The sequence below is a fragment of the Muscardinus avellanarius genome, assembly GCF_963383645.1.
Source record: "Muscardinus avellanarius genome assembly, chromosome: 9".
Lineage (NCBI taxonomy): Eukaryota > Metazoa > Chordata > Mammalia > Rodentia > Gliridae > Muscardinus > Muscardinus avellanarius.
In genome coordinates, this window is record NC_137795.1 from 48,179,872 (window position 1) to 48,201,566 (window position 21,695).

Here is a 21,695-nt window from a genome sequence, read left to right on the forward strand (position 1 = left end):
AGCATCAGTCTTCAACAAATGTCTTCTACACAGTAGATTCTCAAGGCTAATTAAGTATACAAAAAGTGTACTTGTCCACAGCTTACATGTTTATATTTTACTTTTTTCTCTTTTTTTTTTTTTTGGCGGAACTGGGGATTGAACCCAGGGGCATTCTACCTCCGAACTACACTTCAGTCCTACATTTTATTCTTTTTTATTTTATTTTATTTTATTTTATTTTTGCGGGTCTGGGGATGGAACCCAGAGGCATATGACCACCGAGCTACACCCCCTGCCCAATTTTTTATTCTTTATTTTGAAACAGGGTCTCACTGAGTTGTGGAGGGCTTCACTAAGTAGCTGAGGCTGTTCGTGAACCATGATCCTCTGGTCTTAGCCTCCCAAATGCTGGGATTATAAGCGTGCGCCACCACACCTGGCCTTTTTATTCTTTATTTTGAAACGGTCTCACTAAGTTGCGGAGGACCTCAGTGAGTACCTGAGGCTGGCTGCAAACAGCGATCCTCCTGTCTCAGCCTGTACCCCCATGTCGGGCTTATATGTTACTTTTCTGTTCCCCAATTTTTAACCTGTTTAAATAGAATTCTATCATATACATAAAAAGCACTTATCAAAAGTGGGAAATATATTTTTGTTTTAGAATATAAGAATTTGAGTATGTTTCAAAAAACACCATTTCACCTCTATGTAAATATGTCATATTTTACTTAGAATTATTTCATACACTGGAAAATGTTCCTGACCTTCTTTTGACTTACTGTCTTCTTTGAAGAAATGTATAATGCCACTTGTTCTTTCTGGGCATCAGTTTCTGCTAGTGTATGCCTTATGCTTTTCAGCCCTGATTCAAATTCAGATTCATACTGCCCTATCAGAATGGGCATTATCCATCATTATCCACATTGATAGACTGGGGCCTAGACTAGCCTCACTTTAGGGCAATGTGGGGGAACCCTGTTTTCAGAAGTGTCTCATAAAGAAAAAAGTCCTTTGTCTTTCTCAGATCCTGCAGAAGATGACAGTGGTTGATCTCTGCCTCAGACAGATGGAAGGGATTTGGAAACAATCAGAGCAGGGCTAAGGGAATTCCAATGAATGTCACAGATGTCACTCTATAAGCATATGGTAGTTGATAATGGGGTCCCATTGCCAATCTTACTTGAGGTGGGACCCAGAAAAACAGCTAAGGGTCTGGATCCTTTTCAAGCTTTGGGAGTAACTCATTTTGTAATTTTCAGGTAATGTCTAAAATATACATTCTGTGTGGTTTGCTTTTGCATCCTTAACCTGTTTAGCAGAGAAAGGAGGTACTCTCTTCCATGTGTTTATTTTGAGAAAATGAGTCTGCCCTTTCGTGTGTATCAAGAAAACAGAGGGTAGCAAACCCTGTCTGCCCTGGAGTGGGTAGATGTGTTTTTCTGTGTGTTGGGGGGTGGGGGGGTGTGCCCTTGTGTGGGGATGAGGGAGGGAAGGGAATGTGGTGGGGAAGGCTGTATCTATTATGTCTGCCCCTTTAAAGATAGCAAAATCAATTTAAGTTCTAAAATGAAACCAAACTTCCTTGGTGTGAGTCTGTATGCTTTAGTGAGTGCAAAAAATGCTGTGGGTCTTTTTTAGTGTGCTGCAATGTTTTTAGGATTCAGTATGTTTAGATTTTTGATGTTTTGAGTGCTGATAAAAGTTTGAAAACTGATAAAAGTATTACTTCTCTAAATATTTAGCTAACCAAAACACGTGCAACAGTTTTGAAACCTCTCAGTCTCAGCAACAATGGTCAAAAGTTAGCACTGTGCCAGGTAACATGCCTGCCCATGAACTGAACTGAATCACGGCTGAACATCTTACTGGTTAGAACATGTCACATTATGTAATACATGAACCTAAGAAGTGTCATGGAAATTAAATTTAAAAAAAATCTAACTAGTTTTTTAGATATAAACCCTTTGCATCCTGATTTATTAGCACCCTGATATATGTACTATGTGAATATATATATACCCACATATATGCATCTACACATATATGTACAGAAGCTCCTTTCAGCTTATGATAGGGTCACAACTTAAACCTATCATAAATTGAAAGTATTGTAAATTAAATGCACTTAATATACCTAACCTACTTAACATCATAACACAGTACACTAGAATACCAGTTTTTTTTTACCTTCATGATTACATGGCTGACCTGGTTGCCGTCCAGCATCACATATCATGTAGTATACTGCCAGCCCAGGAAAAGAACCCAAATTCAAAGTATAGTTTCTACTGAAAGCATATCGCTTTTGCACCACCGTGAAGTAAGCTGAACCACGGGTACCATCTGTATGTGCACACCTACCTACCTACATACATACTTTAGATGGAAGGAGTTACCAGTAAATGCATATTTTATCTTTTGTAATAGGAACAAATATGCTAATCTATGTATGTTGATGCTATCTGTATAAATATGCCTAGGCAGAAACATATTTTGAAATAATTATTTAATATGCAGCCCTTTAGAGTTTTCATCATGTTCCTAACTGAAATGTCAAGGCTATTTAATTTTTATCAGTGTTAGTCCTGACTGAGCTTAATATACCTAATTTCAGCTTACTTGGTGTTACTTGAGAATGTGACTCTATGAAAAAGGGAAAGACCAGTGTGTTCTAAATACTTACATTTAATCAAAACATTCAGAAAAACATTTATCTCCAGTCATTTACTTGAGGAAATGATTTGCTCTATTTTATATCTTAAGAAAGACTAGGACAGGGTTAGAAAAAAGAATTCAAAGAAAGAATATTGGTTAGATTTTTATGAATGAAGGGCTTTAATTTTTCTATCTGAAAATTCATAAATTTAAATATTTCAATGTAACAGCAATTTCTAGTCTGTCAGCTTTTTCTTCTGTAACTTAAACATTCACCCAGCTCTTGCCATTTATGAATACTGAACTTCAATAAAAATATTGGTTATTGTGCTTTGGTCTCAGTAATTGAGGAACGAGGGGTTATTGTGGTAGAAAAAGGGATGTGGTGGTAGCTCACAAGAAATAATTTTAAAGAGCCCTGTTTTGGATTCTAATACAACTCATTTTAAAAATAGCTAGTTAGGCGAGGTGGCGCACGCTTGTAATCCCAGCATTCAGGAGGCTGCGACAGGAGGACTGCGGTTCAAGGACAGCCTCAGCTACTTAGTGAGGTCCTTTGCAACTCAATGAGACCCTGTTTCAAAATAAAGAATAAAAAAAAATAGGGCTGGGGGTGTCGCTCAGAGGTAGAATGCCCCTGGGTTCCATTCCCAGTCTTCCCCCGCAAAAATAGTCACTGTATATAAGAAATCTAATAAGAGCCTTACAAAAATTTTGAGCTACTAATTTATAAAATGAAAATAATCATTTCTCTGAATGAAACAATTCTAGATTTCCTAAATTATTGTGTACATTTTTTACCTGCCACCACTTCAATATCATTAAAATAATCAATTCCTGATTAATCAGTCAAATGGCAAAGCAAAATATTTATCCAATGCTTTCACTTTTAAAAAAGGTTTAGCCAGGAGCCAGACATGGTGGTGCATGCTTGTAACCCAGCATTCGGGAGGCTGAGACCTGGAGGATCACGGTTCGTGGACAGCCTTAGCTACTTAGTGAGGCCCTCTACAACTCAGTGAGACCCGGTTTCAAAATAAAGAATAAAAAATAGGGCAGGGGGTGTAGCTCGGAGATAAAATGCCCCTGGGTTCCATCCCCAGACCGGCAAAAAAAACAAAAAAACAAAAAAAGTTTCGCCAAAACTTTATCATTCAACATGGTGGAGGAAACCTCTCATAATCACATGGTCATAGAATAGCTATTTGATCAGGGGCAGAAGAGTATACACAATGAGCTTTCAAACTTGGACTTGAATCCCAGCCTGCAACTGCAAGAAATTAAGTAAGAAAGTTTTTGCATCTCTTGATTCAAGATCCATTTGATCTTCTTCTCTAGGGAGATGGGAGGATACAATAAAATATATATAACACCCAGCCCACATAAGCCTAGAATATATATGGTCTAAGCAATCACTTTATATGACATAAAACCTTTAGATAGCGGCAAGTCAAAAACAAGTTAACATACACTGGCATAAGCTTTTCTGCATGATATTGGATATCACCTCTTATACTTCAGAGAAAAGAGATCTGGAAGAAGGCATACAATTTTGAAACCATTTATTTTTTTTGGTGAGGTGGTTATTGACAGTCTATATAAGCTTAGGATTCCAACTGAAAATTTTCACTTAAAAACCTTGTGGGCTTAGTTGTATGTCATGTAGCGGGGAGTAGCACTGAATTTGGCATAAGATTTGATGACCTTATTTACAGCTTCCAAGAAATCCTTCTCAGTAGCAATTTTTCTCCGTGCTCGGATTGCAAACATACCAGCTTCTGTACAGACACTTCTAATCTCAGCACCTGTCAAACAAAAAGAAAGTAAAAAGGCTTAATTAAGACAGTCCACACAGCTAAGTGTGGTAGCACATGCCTATAACCCCAGTACTTGGGAGACTGAGACAGAAGGAACACAGGTTTTAGGACAGCCTCATCAAAGTAACCAGGCTCTTAGCAACCTAGCAAGACCTTGTTTCAGAATAAAAAATTAGCCGGGCATGGTGGCACACGCTTGTAATCCTCACGCTTGGGACAGGAGGATAGCACAGGTTCAAAGCCAGCCTCAGCTACTTAGTGAGGCTCTCAGAAACTTAGTAAGACCCTGTTGCCAAATAAAATATAAAATAGCACCGGGCGTGGTGGCACATGCTTGTAATCCCTGCGCTTGGGAGGCGGAGACAGGAGGATCACGCAGGTTTGAAGCCAGCCACGTGCGCTGGCTTAAGAGACCCTGTTTCCAAATAAAAAAGTATAAAAATAGGTCTGGGAGTGTAGCCCGGAGGTAGAAGAGTTTCCGGGAACCCCAGTACCAAAAAAAAAAATATATATATATATATACATATACATATATATATCACAAATAAATTAATAAATAAATAAATTAATTAAAAGGGCTATGGTATACTTCAGTGGTAGAATGCTGGGTTTAATCAGCAGTATAAAATACACACACACACACACACACACACACACACACACACACAACCTTACTACACAAAAAGACTGACAAAAAAGACCTATTTACTTACCAGTGCTATTTGGACACAGTCGTGCTAACAATTCAAATCTGATATCTCTTTCAACACTCATTGAACGAGCATGGATCTTAAAGATGTGAGTCCGACCCTAAAAATGAAGGTATTGACAAATATTAAAATAGAGAAACATCACAGGAAGAAACTTGAAGAATCCCTTTTCTAAAATGAAGTGTTTTTCTTACCTCTAGATCAGGTAAGCTAAACTCAATCTTCCTATCCAATCTCCCTGGCCTCATCAGGGCTGGATCCAGAGTATCAGGCCTGTTAGTTGCCATCAGCACTTTAATGTTGCCTCGGGGATCAAAACCATCCAGCTGATTGATCAGTTCCAGCATCGTTCTCTGCACTTCATTGTCACCTCCAGCACCATCATCAAATCGAGCCCCTGGGAAGACAAAAGGAAACAGGCATTTCAAGTCCACTTAGAGCAGCACTCCTCGTGACTTGCCAGTATTGTCTAGCCAGCTCAAACCCCACCCTCTAGCACAAGAGCACATCACTCTGAAGCAAATTCTGTAAGAATAGCCCGCTTTATACAAAACTAATTTGAAAGTGAATTTTTTTTTGCTTTAAAAGAATTCAACATAGTCAGGCGTGGTGGTGCACGCTTGTAATCCCCACGCTTGGGAGGCTGAGATGAGAATTGTGCAGGTTGGAAGCCAGCCTCAGTTGGCTTAAGAGACCCTGCTTCCAAATAAAATATAAAGTAGGTCTGGGAGTGTAGCCCAGATGTAGAAGGTCCCTAGGTTCCATCCCCAGTACCACCAAAAAACAAAGAAAGAAAAGAATTTAAAACAGGTTTAACATCGAAAGCTTCTTCTAAAGTAATTTTGAAGGTCTTTAAGGAGTTTTTTTTTTCAAACTAGTGGAGAACACCTCTGTTGTTTAGTATAATATACTCCTGAACAAGGCAAACTTGAGCACTATCATATTGCTTGATTTTATGCAGAAAACTGTCAGACTAAATTTCTCAAAAATTTCCTCTAAAATATGACTAAATTCATAATATAGTAAAATCACTGCATTACTTTAAAACTGAATTGTATATTCTAAAGTACTCTAGGTTAAGGTCAGTTTTCCACTTCAACCAGAATAGCCAAAAAGAAAAAGAAAAGCTAACAACCTCCAAATATAATTTTTCACATTTAAGTTATAAAAATGCATACCATTAATATATTTTGTATACTACAAAACACATAATAGATACTTAAAAATTATATTAAAAATACAAAAGAAAGTTCTACTAATTTCTTTCTATACCCTAACAGATTATGTATTTTGGAAAAGGAAAACGAACAAAATATTAACACCCTCCAAATAGCTCCATATAGCTTTTCTTATGTTATATAAATGCACACTATTAATATATTTTATACACTATAAAACACACAAAAGACACTTAAAATATAAGTACAAAATAAAATTCTATTATTTTCTTCTTACATCCTAACAGACCATCCACTTTTAAAACCACAACTTCAGAGTACCCTGAAGTCATGAGGCATATTCCAAAGATAACGTAAAGATGACTTCAGTTAGAACCCTGCATCATTATACTGTGGCCAAATTATGGCCTTCAAAAACATCAATAGAGCTATGTTTCAGCCCAATAATGCCCAAGTTATCTAAAACTAATATGTACCTGACCACATTACTTATAAGTTATAGTGTTACAGGGTCCACTATGCTTTTAAGTCATTTACTCTTATAAAGATGTGAGTCCTACCCTAGTTAGTAATAATTAATACATTATTAATATCACTCTAATTATAATAGGAGTAATAGTTACTTTCTATAAGAGTAATTATTACTTATAGTAATTATTCCTCTCTATAAAAGTAAGAATAAGAGTAATTATTACAGGAAAGTTCAGTATTTACAAAATCAACATTTATTTTTTAATTTAAATTTCTCAAAAACCCATAAATTAAGGCAGAAATTACTGTTTCCTTTACAAGTGGAGCAAACTGGGGTTGCTCAGAAGGTAGTTAAAATAACTTGTCTAGATGGCTAATACTGTATTTCATCAAATCTATGAAGCCAAAAATAACATTATTTTGTGAAAACTAGGATAAATCATCCCTAATTAAATTATACCTCAGTGTTTTCTTGTCCTATCAAGGGAAAATATATCTCAACTTAGGAGTTGCTAACTCAAATGCTGAAATATGTGTCAAATGAATAAAAAATATCAATACTATGTATTTCTTTTTTCTTTGTGGCTTAGTCCTACTGCTAATTAGATCTGTGAATCTATGGGCCTTAGAGTTTATAACAAAGTTGGAATTAAAATTTTCTACAAGATCAACATATCAAGAGTACTTTAATACACATCACTTTAGAGCATTCATGAAACCCAAACCTAAAGAAATTCTCAAAAATATGATCATACCTCCAATCGCATCAATTTCATCAAAAAAGATAAGGCAGGCTTTTTTTGTTCTGGCCATTTCAAAGAGCTCACGAACCATTCGGGCTCCCTAAAAAGAAATATTGATTTTATCAACTCAGAGTTAGTTTTTAAATAATTTACAATATGGCCGGGTGTGGTGGTGCACGCTTGTAATCTCAGCATTCAGGAGGCGGAGATAGGAGGATCACGGTTCACGGACAGCCTCAGATACTTAGTGAGGCCCCTTGCAACTCAGTGTGACCCTGTTTCAAAAGTTAAAGAATAAAAAATTAGGGCTGGGGGTGTCACTCAGAGGTAGCATGCCCCTGGGTTCCAGCCCCAGTACTGAAAAAAAATAAATAAATAAGAAAAAGAATTTATAATATGATGAAAAGTTATGCTTCAAACCTTTTAATGATTATCCCTAATAGTATCGGCTAAAGCTTTTTTAAGACTGAAATTTGATAACTATATCATCAAATTGATCATATTAGCTCAAAATATCACTAAATTTTTATAATTCTGTATCTGTCAAATAGCAGAAACTTAAGATTTGAAGAAGTCAAATTATTATTGTTAAATAAAACAAAGGCACCATTATAATCAGAAAAACTAGAACAAATAAAAGCATCATATCTATTATTTGGAATTGCTGATCACTGGCTTTTATTTTTAAGTTTGGACCAGGAAAACGAAAGTATATCCCAACTTATGCAGTCCCTTTTCTAATTCTTATTTCAGGTATACTAATCATTATTAGGTTTCAGATACAATAGATACATCCCTAGACTTTCTCCCTCATGCACATACATATAATTAAGGTTTCCTTGCTCTCTCATTAGACCTTAAAATATTGTCCCTGAATGAAATTTCGTTCAGGCATTTCTGGTGTATGTACCTCACAGTTCAGATCTGTACAAAATGTCACACTTCTGAGGAGGAAACATGCTAACTAAAATTTTAAGTAGTTGTCAATTTCCAAATGACCACAAGGGAAGACTGCTGGCCTCTGGGCTTCTAAACTACTAATTACATTCACTCACTCAAGAATTTCAGGCCTCAATCCCTCAGCATGGAATTATCACGATTTAATTTCATTCATACGTTATAAACTGTCCACAGACCTAGAGAAGATTTGTGATTAGTTTACTTTACCTCACCAACGTATTTCTGTACAAGTTCAGATCCAATAACGCGAATGAAGCAAGCATCAGTCCTATTAGCGACGGCCCTGGCACAGAGTGTCTTGCCTGTGCCCGGGGGACCAAACAGCAGCACACCTTTGGGAGGCTCAATGCCAAGGTTAACAAACCTCTCTGGCTGTGACAGAGAAACAATTTTTACACTTAGTATTTCTGTATAATGAAAATACTACTACTACATCTACATCAATATTAGGCCCAGAATTCATATACTTGATTCAAGTAAGAAATTGTACTTATTCTGAAGTATAAGACCTAAAATACACTCATATCAACACACATAGGCCGAATGGCTTTTAAAGGTGCTTTTCCTACCTAGTCATAACAAAATGCTTTCCTCAGTTTTAAAAATTAGTGTTCAGCTGGGCATGGTGGTACATGCCTATAATCCTGGTACTTGGGAGGCTAAGACAGGTTTGAGGATAGTCTCAGTAAGTAATAAGACTCTCATCAACCTAGCAAGACCGTTTCAAAAATAAAAACAAAATAGGACTGGGAGTGTAGCCTAGAAGTAGAATGCCTATGGGCTCAAGCCCCAATAACCCCCCCAAAAAATTCAAAGAATTCATCATCTAGCATTCAATACCTAGATTTATATTATCCTCCCAAGCTGAATCTATTTTTTCTTGATGTCATTAGATATCTTGTTTATTACATAATAACCTCTAATATGTTTAATGTATTTCTCAAAATTACACCTCAATTTCCTTTGTCAATCTAAATAGATCTTTCCTTTGCTCCATTCTCTCAACCACTCAATACTTGCCTGCTCTCTTCTGAAACTTATCATTTCTCCACAGCTCCACCCTCTCAAAATTTTTCATTAAGAAAAATTTTAAGTTGGGTGTCGTGCATATTTGTAATCCCAATACTTGGGAACCTGAGACAGGAGACTGCATGTTTTCAGCTAGCTTCAGCTACTTAGTGAGACTCCCTGCAACTTAGTAACACCCTCCATGTTTCAAAATAAAAGAATAAAAAATAGGGCTGGGGGTGTGACTTGGAGGTAGAATGCCTCTAGGTTCAATCCCAGTACTGAAAAAAAGGGAAAGTATTTAAAACTATGTATTATAAAGGCAATTTTAGTGCTCAATATACAAATAGCTATTGCATTTTTATACAAAAAAAATTGAACACAACTCTCGATTACTTACATGAAGCAGTGGGGTTTCAACTACTTCTCGCAGTTTCTCAATCTGTTCCTTGCAGCCACCAACATCACTGTATGTGACATCAGGTTTTTCTTCCACCTGAGAGAGGGATAAAATTGCATACTATATACTCAAGACTCTTGAATACTAGCCTCATACAGAAACTCAGTATCATTAAAAAAAAAGACTTATAACAAGAATTTTAGCAAAATGGAGTGCATTGCCCAGTGTCCTAGAATCATTTGCTATTTTATTTGTGACATTAATAAGTGAACCAAATAAAACAAAAACTCTCATCTAAAAAATTATTTTTAAATTTTTGACAACACATTGACACAATTTATTACAAAATTGAAATGTCTGGGGGATAAATGCAGTTGTATTGGAAGCCATGCCAATCCTTTTCCTTCTGTTTCTTACCTGCATCATGGTAACTGTTGGGTCAATCTTAGGAGGCAGTGGAATGTGAATTTGGTACTTATTTCTGTCAACACTAAGGAAATAAAAAAATACCAACATGTTCTATAAATAAGGGCTTTATGTTTAGTCTTTTATCCTCAAAACCATATTTTAAACAACCAAGAGAGACAAAGAGTCCTAAAGTTATATAAAGAGAAACAAAAACAGCATTAAACCTCAGGCCACTAAACCACTAGCCTGACATGGCAAGCAACCTAAAAATCAGCAATGAAACCCATGGCCCAAGGGGAAAGGGAGGCTTTAAAAACTGACTGGGTGAGCTATTATGCATTCCATAGACATTAAGTCACTTAATCCTTGTAACTCTCCACAAGCAAGTGCTTCCTCCACCTATAACATGTTACTTTAGATGGAGGGGTAAATACAAATCTAAAATTCTGCACTTACATTTATTATGACGTTTGAAGCCATTTATAAAAAGCAAAAGTGGGAGTGGGAAGGTGAAGACGGTAGGGAGTTAGGGAGCAGATGGAGAAGAAAGCATCTTCACTGTACTGCGTTACAAGTTTATCCCCCGGTATTCCACGGCTCTCTGCTCATTCATTCACAACCATGCCAAGGATGTGAATGTGACATGGTGTCTTTAATGAAAAAAGTGCATTTATCATTAAAAGAAATCTTACCCAACTCTCATCCCTTCTTCAATGTCAGTAGGTGCTACCTGATCGCTGAGGTCCACCACAAACTTGGCAAACTGCTTCACATTGATAATGTATTTTGGGTCCTCTGAATCAGCATTAATTATCTTTGTACACCTAACACAGTAAAAGGGTTGATTAGAGTAAGGAATCTAAACCACTAGTAACGAATTCAAGTAACTAGATTCACTCTAGGGCATGTAGTATATTCATGAGCAAATGTAAACTAGACCTGCAGAAACTGGGTCAATGTTAGATTCCATTTTACGCTCCATACCAAGTATCCACTCAACTTTAGCCAAGCCATAAAAATTTCAAATGACACATTCCCCTGTAAAGTTCTTGAATTTTTTGTTTTTTCTAATTATATTCCTTTATTATTAGCGATACCCTTTGTATATTAAGTTAGTTTTCATTTTCTCTGTAAGATCATAGCTAAATCCAAATTCAGTAATAAATGTGTTTTCATTTTTTCCTGAGTTTACATTGTGTGTGTGTGTGTGTGTGTGTGTGTTGCTGGGTATTGAACCCAGGGGCGTTCTACCTCCAAGCTACACCCCCAGACCTATTTTATATATTTTTTAGAAATAGGGTCTCACTAAGTTGTTGAGGCTGGCTTTGAACCTGCAGTTCTCCTGTCTCAGCCTCCTAAGTACTAGGATTACAAGTGTGCACCACCATGCCTGGCTGAGTTTACACTTTAAATCCATTTTTATTGTTATTGCTATATTAACCTTAAATGTACTGGCAAAGATAAATTGATTATAAAACATGTACAACATGATATCTAGAGTTATCTGTATGCTGAAGAAAATAAAAAATAAAAACAGAATTCATATTGGGCATGGTGGTAACATACCCGTAATCTCAGTACTTGGGAGGCTGAGAGAGGAGGATCACAGGTTAGAGACCAGCCTCAGCAGCTCAAGGAGCCTCTTAGCAACTCAACAAGACCCTGTTTCAAAATAAAAATTTAAAAAGGGCTAGAGGTGTATCTCAGAGGTAGAGTGCATTTGGGTTTAATCCCAGTACCACCCCCACCAAAAAAAAAAAAAGCCTAAAAAATAAATCATGAAGGCCTGGGGTTCAGCTCAATGGCACAGCTTTTGCCTAGCCTGTGTTAAGACTCTAGGTGCAATCCCTGGCACACATAAGAACACTAGCTGGAATTGACAGAAATAACAAGTGGGCAAGGTAGAAATGCCCTTTCTGGTATCAACACAATTTGTAAAGCTATAGTAATTAAAAGTTTTGATCTAGCACAGAAATAAACATATTACCTGTGAAATAGTAAGAGAATCCAAAACCAAACATGAGTCTAAAATTTTTAAGTTGTTTCAAATTTGGAGTAATAGTACTGAGACAAAAGGTGTCTGAACAGAAAAAAGCTTAGCTAGGATCCTACCTCATGTCACAGTAAAACAACACAACTCCAAGGGACCAGTGGTACAAGATAATAAATTAAATGTAAGCACTATAACATTACGTATAATGGAAATTGCAAACAGCTAACATCAAGTATGTAATTTTTTTTTTTTTCGTACTGAGGATTGAAGCCAGGGACATTCTACCTCTGAGCTATACCCGGCAGCCTCATTTTTTTTATTCTTTATTTTGAAACGGGGGTCTCACTAAATTGTGGAGGGCCTCACTAAGTAGCTGAGGCTGGCTCCAACCTGAGATCTTCCGGTCTCAGCCTCCCAAGTACTGGGACTAAATGTGTGTGCCACCACACCTGGCTGTAATTTTTTTTTAAAGTACACCTATATTAAAGACAATGAAAGATTTTCAAGCCATGTAATTATGTCTAATAAATCTTCCAAGATATATTTCTCTGTATGTAAGTAAATATATAAATATACACAGAAAGAGGATTAGGAGGACCAAACTGTTTTCAGTAGTTACATTTGAGGAAGGGGTAATGAAAAACTAAAATTTCTGCTCTGTATATTTCTGTGTCATTTCAATTTTTTCTCTGATTATATCTTTATGTATTTTGGGGTAATTGTTTTAAGGCATAAAATTTTAACTCTAGAGACTCTTATAGAAAGCTTTCAAGGAATAACATTTTAATTATTTTTGCAGAAATTTGAAATAAAGTTAAAAATAAATTTTCACATAACATCATGCATACCTGGCAACCTGTAAAGGCTGTTCACTCTGGAGAGTTTGCTTATCTGCAGCCAAATCCCAGAGTGCTGGTGGGGCCAGGCCAGTGTCAGATTCTTTAATACCTACAGCGAAAGGTGATGAAATTTAACAACATATAATACACTGCCCTAAAACAAGCTTTCTCAATCTCAGTACTATTGACCTTTCGGATGAGGTTAACTTTTTTTTTTTTGGGGGGGGGTGAAGTTGTCCTGTGCATACTAGAATGTTTAACAGTATCCCAGTTTCTAGCCACTAGATGTCACTAATACTACTCTCCCCGAAGTCATGGGAACCAAGATGGTCTCCAGACATGGCCAAATGCCTGGGGGCAAAGTCATCCCAGTGGAAAATCATTGTCCTAAAGCAACTGTCAAACCAATTCATTGCCATAGCTGATATTTTTATGTAGGTCAAATACTATAAAACTTTATCACTCATGCTTACAAGGAGAAAAGTTTCCAACTACCAGGCAATAGTGCACTTCAGCAATACCATATAAAATCATATTTTACTTCAATGAAGAAAATTTGATTTAATTATTGGAGTTTACTAAACTAGGCTTTGACCAATAGAAACCACTTGCTTAGAGAATGCTATTAATTGTATAAGCACTAAACCTTATTATAAAGAGCAGTGGAAAAGACTGTTAAATTATATCCAATTTTCGTTACCGATAGATAGGAAGGATAATATTTTTATAAATATGTAGAGGAATAAAACTTGTATTTAAACTCTTATTATAATTAACACATTACATTTAAAGAGAAGAAATAGGAGTAAATAAAAAATGTACCAGTGAGCTCATTAATTTTCTTGAGAAGTTGTTGAATATCATCTTCAACCTGCTTGATCTGCCTAGAGTATGTGCTCTGCCCCTAAGTGATAAAAATCAGTTTAATTAGAACAGCCAGATATTAATTTATTCAACAACAGATCTTAATAGTGTTTACTGTCCCAAAGTTTGTGAAGTGATGAATAGGTGTGCAACATTTTCAGAAGTATTTCTAAGCCAATTAGCTTCCCCCAGAACATATCATTTACAATAAATAAATGAAAACATCTACTTTTATGCACTTAAACTTTTCACTTCAAGGTCTGAGGCTATAATGCACTGAAAGACCATTTGTTTAGCATACTCGAGGCCCTGGGTTTGATCTCCAGCACTACATAAGTAAGTAAAGTTTTAAAACTTTCCATTTAGAGCCAGGCATAGGGGCACACGTTTGTTATCTCAGCATTCAAGAGGCTAAGACAGGAGGATCGCAATTCATGGACAGCCTTAGCTACTTAGTGAGGTCCTTTGCAACTCAGTGAGACCCTGTTTCAAAAGAAAAAAGAAAAAATAGGGTTGACAGTGTAGCTCAGAGGTAGAATGCTCCTGGGTTCTATCCCCAGTACCGTAAATAAATAAATAAATAAATCAATAAATAAATAACTTTCCATTTTAGAATTCAGGTACATACATCATAAATATAGTAAGTATTCATGTATATTATTTCAAGTATCCTCCAATATAGTACATTTTAATTATAAATAGTATAACAACAACATATAAGTTTAGACATGAATACTTTTTCTCTGATCTAGTCTAGAAAGAATCTTTAGTAGGTAATTTTTTTTTCCAGTGAAGATAACTATGGCCTGCTAGGCATTCCCTTCTAATTAGTTTGGAAGGACAAAATCAAACCAGATTTTATTTTAACAGAAAATATCTACATTTAGTAGAGACATTTAAAGGACTTACATAAGTTTTCAGCAAGGCAATATCCCCCTCATCCAGAGCTAAAACAAAGAGACAATACATGAGTCAACAAGAAATGATAGCTGATGGTCTTTTCTGATCAATTCAAATTGTTGTAATTGAATGCCAAAACTTCAGTAAAATTAGGAGAATATAAATAAAATAATCAAATGGTTTCTGGATTTGAGGAACTTTTATTGTTGGAAAGAAAAATAAAGTACACACGTTTACATATTTTACATGCTTTATATAGTGTATATTTAAATATCTATTAAAGATCTTGGTTAAATAAGTTATATTCATACAAGGACATACAATACAACCATTAAAAATGATACCAAGAAGCCAGGCGTGGTGGCACACACTTGTAATCCCAACATTTGGGAGGCTGAGACCAGAGGTTCACAGTTCGCGGACAGCCTCAGCTATTTAGTGAGGCCCTCTGCTCTTAGTGAGACCCCGTTTCAAAATAAAGAATAAAAAACAAGGCAGGGGGTGTAGCTCAGAGGTCAAATGTCCCTGGGTTCCATACCCAGACCGGCCCAAAAAAAAAAAAAAAAAAAAGATACCATAGAACAGTGCTTATAAACATAGAAAGCTAACCAAGAAGTATTTTAAGCAAAATAGCCAAGTTAAAAAAAAATAGAGAATGTGGATATAAGTTGTTTTTATACAATTTCTTTAAAACAAATGTGAGCCAGGCGTGGTGGCTCACACTTATAATCCCAGCATTTGAGAGGCTGAGAAAGGAGGATTGTGGTTCACAGACAGCCTCAGCTATTAGGTCCTCTACAACTCAGTAAGACCCTATTTCAAAATAAAGAATAAAAAATTAGGGCTGGGGGTGTAGCTCAAAGGTAGAATGTCCCTGGGTTCCATCCCTCCTACCACAACAAACAAACAAACAAACAAAGAGCAAATGTGGAGAGTACCCTTAACTGGTGTTTGCCTAAATGTTAACATTGGTTATCTGGAATTTTAAGTGATTTATAGTCAATACTCGGGATTGGACCAAGGGCATTCTGCCTCTGAGCTACACTCCCAGCCCTCTTATTCTTTATTTTGAAATGGTCTCATTTAAGTTCAGGAGGGCCTAACAAGTTGCTGAAGCTGGCCTCGAACTTGCAATCCTCCTGTCTCGGCCTCCCGTGTACTGGGATTACAAGTGTGCATGCATCACCACACCCGGTTCAGTCAATACTCTGTAATGAGTTTCTGCACTTATAAATTTGTCTAATCAATAAAATTTATATGTAACCCCCAAATCAATATTTGTGCACTTCTGTCACCTTTGTGAATATGCACAGAGTGCCCTCTCATTTCAGCTTTCATACAGAGACCAGAGAATGGAGGTAGTGGAGCAATGCAGAAGAAACTTAGCCACAGTTGAGGATGGGGCCTAAAAAGTCATGTATTTGCTGACAACCTTGTGAAAACTACTCAGTTGCCTTTAGTATTAGTTTTGTCATCTGAAAACCAAATATAATACTGGTTGTACCTTCTCAAATAAGACTGACATGAAGAAACACGTAAAATTCTATATATGTGGTGGTGATAACTGTGAGGACCAAAATGAAAAAACACGTAAAATTCTACATAAGTGGCAACTGTATCCAAGGAATGCTTTAACTTTTACAGAATAACATATTCAAAGAGAAACACAGATCACTATGCACAGATCAAACACTACATTTCTGTGAAGGAGCTTTTTCAGTAGATACCAAATACCTCTAAACTTTTCAGTGCCCTAAAATACTTTTAAGGAAAATAGCGGAGTGGGATGAAGATAGAGAAGAAATGCTCTTTTTTTTTTTTGGGAGGAGGGTGTAGATTGTGATGAAAGGATTAGGAAAGGTTGAAGCTGTTAAGAAAGAAAGAGTAAGAGAAAAACATTAGAAACCACCATAACAACATTTAAAAATAGCTTATAAGGAAACAGAAAACATAAAGATGAGAATACAAAGGGATACTGGGGAAACATCATGTCCAAAAACCATTTCCAAAAATGAGGGCATATCTCTTGCATCCTAAGTGAAAAAAAACGTCAATTGGCATCGTCTCCATGGAGAGTATTTCGGCACTATCAAAATTACAGTGCCACTTCTAGAATTTATCAGTGCTTTATAACTGTGACAGACTTGGAAAATATAAATTTCCACCAATGAGTAATTAATCATCTTACATCCATAAGATGGGGTATTATGCCGATGCAGAAAGAGAACACTGATTACAAAATGAAGTTATCTCTAAAATAAATATTTAAAAATCAAGACGCTGAAGTATGCACAGCACGCTATCTTTATGTAACAAATGAAATATATAAAAGAGAAATTGTGTGTATACAGAAAACCCCTAGAAGGATATAGAAAACGACATTGGTTGTTTCTGCGAGAAGTTGGCTGGAGCTATATGCACGTTTTTTGTTTGCTTGTTGTTGTTTTTTTGTTTGTTTGTTTGTTTTGCGATACTGGGGGTGGAACCCAGAGGCTTTTCTACCTCCGGGCTATACTCCCAGACCTATTTTTTATACTTTATTTGGAAACAGGGTCTCACTAAGTTGCTGAGAGCCTCACTAAGTAGCTGAGGCTGGCTTCGAACCTGTGCGATCCTCCTGTCTCAGCCTCCCAAGCACGGGGATTACAAGCGTGTGCCACTACGCCCGGTAGGATGCATGTTTTGAATGTATGTTTTCTAACCTTGTGAATGTATTACCTAGGCAAATAACCGTTGTTGTTCAAAGTAAAATTATGTCTCTGGATTCTAGCACCGAGGGGTAGCACAGCTGTCAGTTTTTGGGGGGCTGTGGGGGGCAGGAGGGAGGATCGGAAACCTAACACCGCCAGGCGGGGGGACTTCTGACGGCCTGTAAGGCCGCGCGCGGTGCGTAACTTCAAGACTGAGAGCTGGAAATACGTGAAAATTCAATCCGCAGGCGATGCGTGCAGAACTGGGGGTGAGGAGGGAGAGCGAAGGCGGGCCGCGGCCGAGCTCCAGGGCGCAGAGCGCAGAGCGCAGGCGGGCGAGAAGCCAGCGCCCGGCGATGTCGACTGACCTCGGATGGGCTTGTCGTCCTTTTCCTCCTCCTTGGTTTTCCGCTGATCCGCACCCAGGTAATCCGGCATTTTGGGATATGCGAGCGCCTCACTCTCGGTGATTACACAGCACCTTCCTCGCTTCCGGTGGTGCGCTCCCGTTTTTCTTCCCCGCCGGAAGTAGCGCCCAGACTCTGGCGCCCCCTAGTGCTGCACCCGAGCGAAGAGAATCCGGGCCGCGCAGGGCCGGGTGGCGAGAAGGGTTCCTGTTGGAAGGGAAGGTTGACCTCCTGTGACCACGCACCAGCTCCAGTCTTTTGAGAACCCTGAACAATAAATCCCAATAATCCTGCTCAGTCGATGAATTAAAATCTTTAGTTTTATCTGTGCTGTCTTAGGTAACTAATTTCCCCTTCGCCTGAAGTCTAGAAAGTGTACAATGTCTGACATTTTAGACACGATAAATGGTGGCTAGATTATGATGGAGATCTACAAATAGGATGAAGGTAATTTTTGTTTTGTGGTACTGGGGATTGAACCCAGGGGCATTCTACCTCTGAGCCACACACCCCGTCCTATTTTATTTTTGGTTTGGAAACGGTCTGGCCAAATTGTTGACAGCTTCACTAAGTTGCTGAGACTGGTTTTGAACCGATGACCCTCCTGTCTCAGCCTTTCAAGTACTGGGAATACAGTACTGGCAATGCGTTGCCATGCCTGGCTCGTTTGTTTATGTGAAGAGCTAGTACATAGAATAAACCGAGAGTGGTGGCACGCACATGTAAGTCCAGTAAGTGGGAGGCTGAGAAAGGAGGGTTGCCGGTTCACCGCTAGCCTCAGCAACTTAAGATCTCCGCAATTTAGTGATATCCTGTTTCAAGATAAATAAAATAGGACTGGAGGTGTAGCTCAGAGGTAAAACACCCCTGAACTCAATCCCCAGTAACCCTCCAAAAAAGCACCCAGAATATGCCAAGAATTCCTCTAACTCATTGATCTGATTTTTAACATGGGCAGACAGAAAGAGAAAAAACTTGAATAGGTATTTCTCAAAGAAAATACATACAACTGGCCAAGTAACACACAAAAAGATGTTCAATAGGCCGGGCGTGGTAGTACTCGCCTGTAATCCCAGTACTTGGGAGGCTGATACAGGAGGATTGCACAGGTTCAAAGCCAGCCTCAGCTACTTAGTGAGGCTCTCAGCAACTTAGTAAGACCCTGTTTCCAAATAAAATAGAAAATAGATCTGGGAGTATAGCCCAGAGTTAGAAAACCTCTGGGTTCCATCCCCAGCACCACATACACACACACACACACACACACACACACACACACACACACACACACGTTCAATATTGCTATCACGGACATGCAAATCAAAACCACCTCCTACCCATTAGGATGGCTATTAGAAAAACGTAAATAAGTTTGACAAGGATGTAGAAAAGAAAATGGAACCTTTTTGCGTTGGTTGGGAATTTAAAATAGTGTGACAACTGTGGAGAACTTTTTCTTTTGCTAACTTGCTTGTTTTTACTTTAGTCCTAGAAGGCAGTTTTAATAGAAATACAATTAACTTTACTATAAACAATAAAACCCCAGAGTTCTGAATTGAGAATATCTTTTAAAGAAGACTTCATTCTATGATAAAAAAAATATTGTTTGCCTTGGAATAGAATCCAATAATGTTATCTTCTCCAAATGAGTAATAAAAGAGAACGCAGATAAGTCACTAACTGCATGACAAATGTTAGCTGCTTTTTAAATTACTGGAAAAATCAGTGGTTTGATAGAAATTTTAAAATAAAAGAAGCTGATTTTTTTTTTTTTTTCAAGATGCCTCCCCCTATTCCACCGGAGTACTGGGGATTGAACCCAGGGGCCTTCTACCTCTGAGATATTTTTATTTTGGAACAGGGTCTTGCTGAGTTGCTGAGGTTGTCCTCAAACTTGCGATCCTCCTGTCTCGGTCTCTCAAATACTGGGATTACAGGTGTGCGACACCACGCCCGGCTGCGAGCTGCTTTTAAACGTTGCACTTACATGAAGAAAATAAATTCTTTTAGAAAGGAACTTAGGAGCCTCGGAACTGATCCTTCGTGCGCCTTGGCCTCCAGCCGGACCTAAATCGGTGAAGGAACTAGGCGGCCGCACACGTTGGCGCAGGTGGGTGGGGTGGGATTGGCGGACGCACCACCCAAGACTCGTCCCGGAAGTGCTTTCTGGGAGTCTCCATGCGCCGGTTCCAGGGTGTCGTGGAGCCGGGGCACGAGGCTCGGGCCGCGCGGTAGAGCTGGGGGTACGGAGCACGCCCTCCGCTTGGGACCTGAGCGGCTGCGCCCGCTGGGCCTGCCCGAGCGCCATCATGCTGCTGTTGCCGAGCGCCGCGGACGGCCAGGGCACCGCCATCACCCGCGCTCTGACCTCCGGTACGTGCCCTCGACCCCCGGGGGACCCGCCGCGGCCGCTCGTCGTCACCCTGCGATCTCTACACCCCAGCGCCCGGCGACTAGCTGCGGGTCTCGAGGGGTCGTGACTAGTGCCCGTTTGCTCCTTGCTTTAAAGTAACCCTACCCTAGGTTGGAAGACACGGGGCGGGGGGCATCCTCTTTCTGCCCCCGCTGTTCTTCCTTCTCTCGGGGTTGCTGACTCATGGATCGGGCCGAGCTGGTGGGGACCGAACCCTCCAGTGCGCCGGAAAGATTCTCGCAAGCATCTCCCTGCCTATGGCGAAGAGAATACCAGCTGCAAGGACCCACGTGCCTGGGGTTGTACAAAGCCGGTGGCTACCGCTCTGTTAACTTTTCTCTTACTCTACGTTTGTTCTGGCTTTGTGTTTTCAATGTCAGAACTCAGACACTGCTTCTCATACTAATTATTAAAAGACCCTTTCCCTTGCTTCTGCAAAGATCGGCATAGATAAGCGTTTAAAGGCTGTCATTACAAGTGTAACTTGGACTCCTTGCAGTAAGTTCTAAGATTTATAGGCCAGAATAGTTGTGCGTTTTGTAAACTTGAGTCAAATTCCCGTAGCCACTTACATAGTTGCTTTTGAATGTATCCCGTGACAAATGTTGGATTTTTGAGTCTCTGTGACAACTAGAAAAAGAAACTTTAAAGGCAGTTTTTTGTTTTGTTTTTGTGGTACCGGAGCTGGAACTCAAGGGCATTCTATGAGCTACATCCTCAGCCCTGTTTTTTATTCTTTATTTGAAACAGGGTATCACTGAGTTGCAAAGGTCCTCACTAACTAGTAGCTTGAGCCTGGCAGTAAACCGGGCTCCTCCTGTCTTAGCCTCTCAAGTGCTGGGATTACAAGCGTGCTTAAAGGCAGTGTTTTTAAAAGCCACATCCATACTACACAATCGGTATTTCTCAGCAAATGGGTCCTCTCCTTTGTAAGGTGGAGAAATCTTAAACCCCCAGACCATTGAAACCCTACACCCTCAGACCTATTGCATTTTTTATTTGGAAACAGTTTTACTAAGTTGCAGAGAGCCTCACTAAGTTGCTCTGGCTGACTGAACCTGCAATCCTCCTGTCTCAGCCTCCCAAGTACTACAATTACAAGCATGCACAACCACACCTGGCTTTGAAATTAAAATGTAAAGTTCACCTTTTCCCTTTCCCAAATTACCAGGTTTGTTCTTGTTTGTAGTATTAGGGATTGAATTTAAGGGTATTCTACCTCTGAGCTGCACCCCAGCCCTATTTTCTATTATTTAT

At 38.6% G+C, this 21,695-nt stretch overlaps 3 protein-coding genes across 5 annotated transcripts in view; 2 read left to right on the forward strand and 1 right to left on the reverse strand.

Moving 5' to 3' along the window:
- Positions 1 to 16,290, forward strand: part of SLC26A5 (solute carrier family 26 member 5) — a gene marked incomplete at both ends in the record, with an annotated part of 54,639 nt that extends 38,349 nt beyond the window's left edge. For both annotated transcript variants that reach the window (XM_080701315.1, XM_080701316.1), the window contains one exon: positions 16,260 to 16,290. In XM_080701315.1, the coding sequence (XP_080557441.1) occupies positions 16,260 to 16,290 (31 nt within the window). The remainder of the gene's footprint in view (positions 1 to 16,259) is intronic.
- PSMC2 (proteasome 26S subunit, ATPase 2) lies at positions 4,285 to 18,056 on the reverse strand (the record flags this gene model as incomplete). The annotated part of the gene is made up of 12 exons (XM_080701317.1): positions 4,285 to 4,442; positions 5,168 to 5,264; positions 5,359 to 5,561; positions 7,569 to 7,656; positions 8,724 to 8,888; positions 9,925 to 10,020; positions 10,342 to 10,414; positions 11,025 to 11,156; positions 13,174 to 13,273; positions 13,987 to 14,068; positions 14,938 to 14,975; positions 17,987 to 18,056. The coding sequence occupies 12 exons, from the start codon at positions 18,054 to 18,056 to the stop codon at positions 4,285 to 4,287; spliced, it is 1,302 nt and encodes a 433-aa protein (XP_080557443.1).
- Positions 18,057 to 20,334: 2,278 nt separating this feature from the next.
- DNAJC2 (DnaJ heat shock protein family (Hsp40) member C2) overlaps positions 20,335 to 21,695 on the forward strand; it is a gene marked incomplete at its 5' end in the record, with an annotated part of 36,003 nt that continues 34,642 nt past the window's right edge. For both annotated transcript variants that reach the window (XM_080701886.1, XM_080701887.1), the window contains one exon: positions 20,335 to 20,398. In XM_080701886.1, the coding sequence (XP_080558012.1) occupies positions 20,335 to 20,398 (64 nt within the window). The remainder of the gene's footprint in view (positions 20,399 to 21,695) is intronic.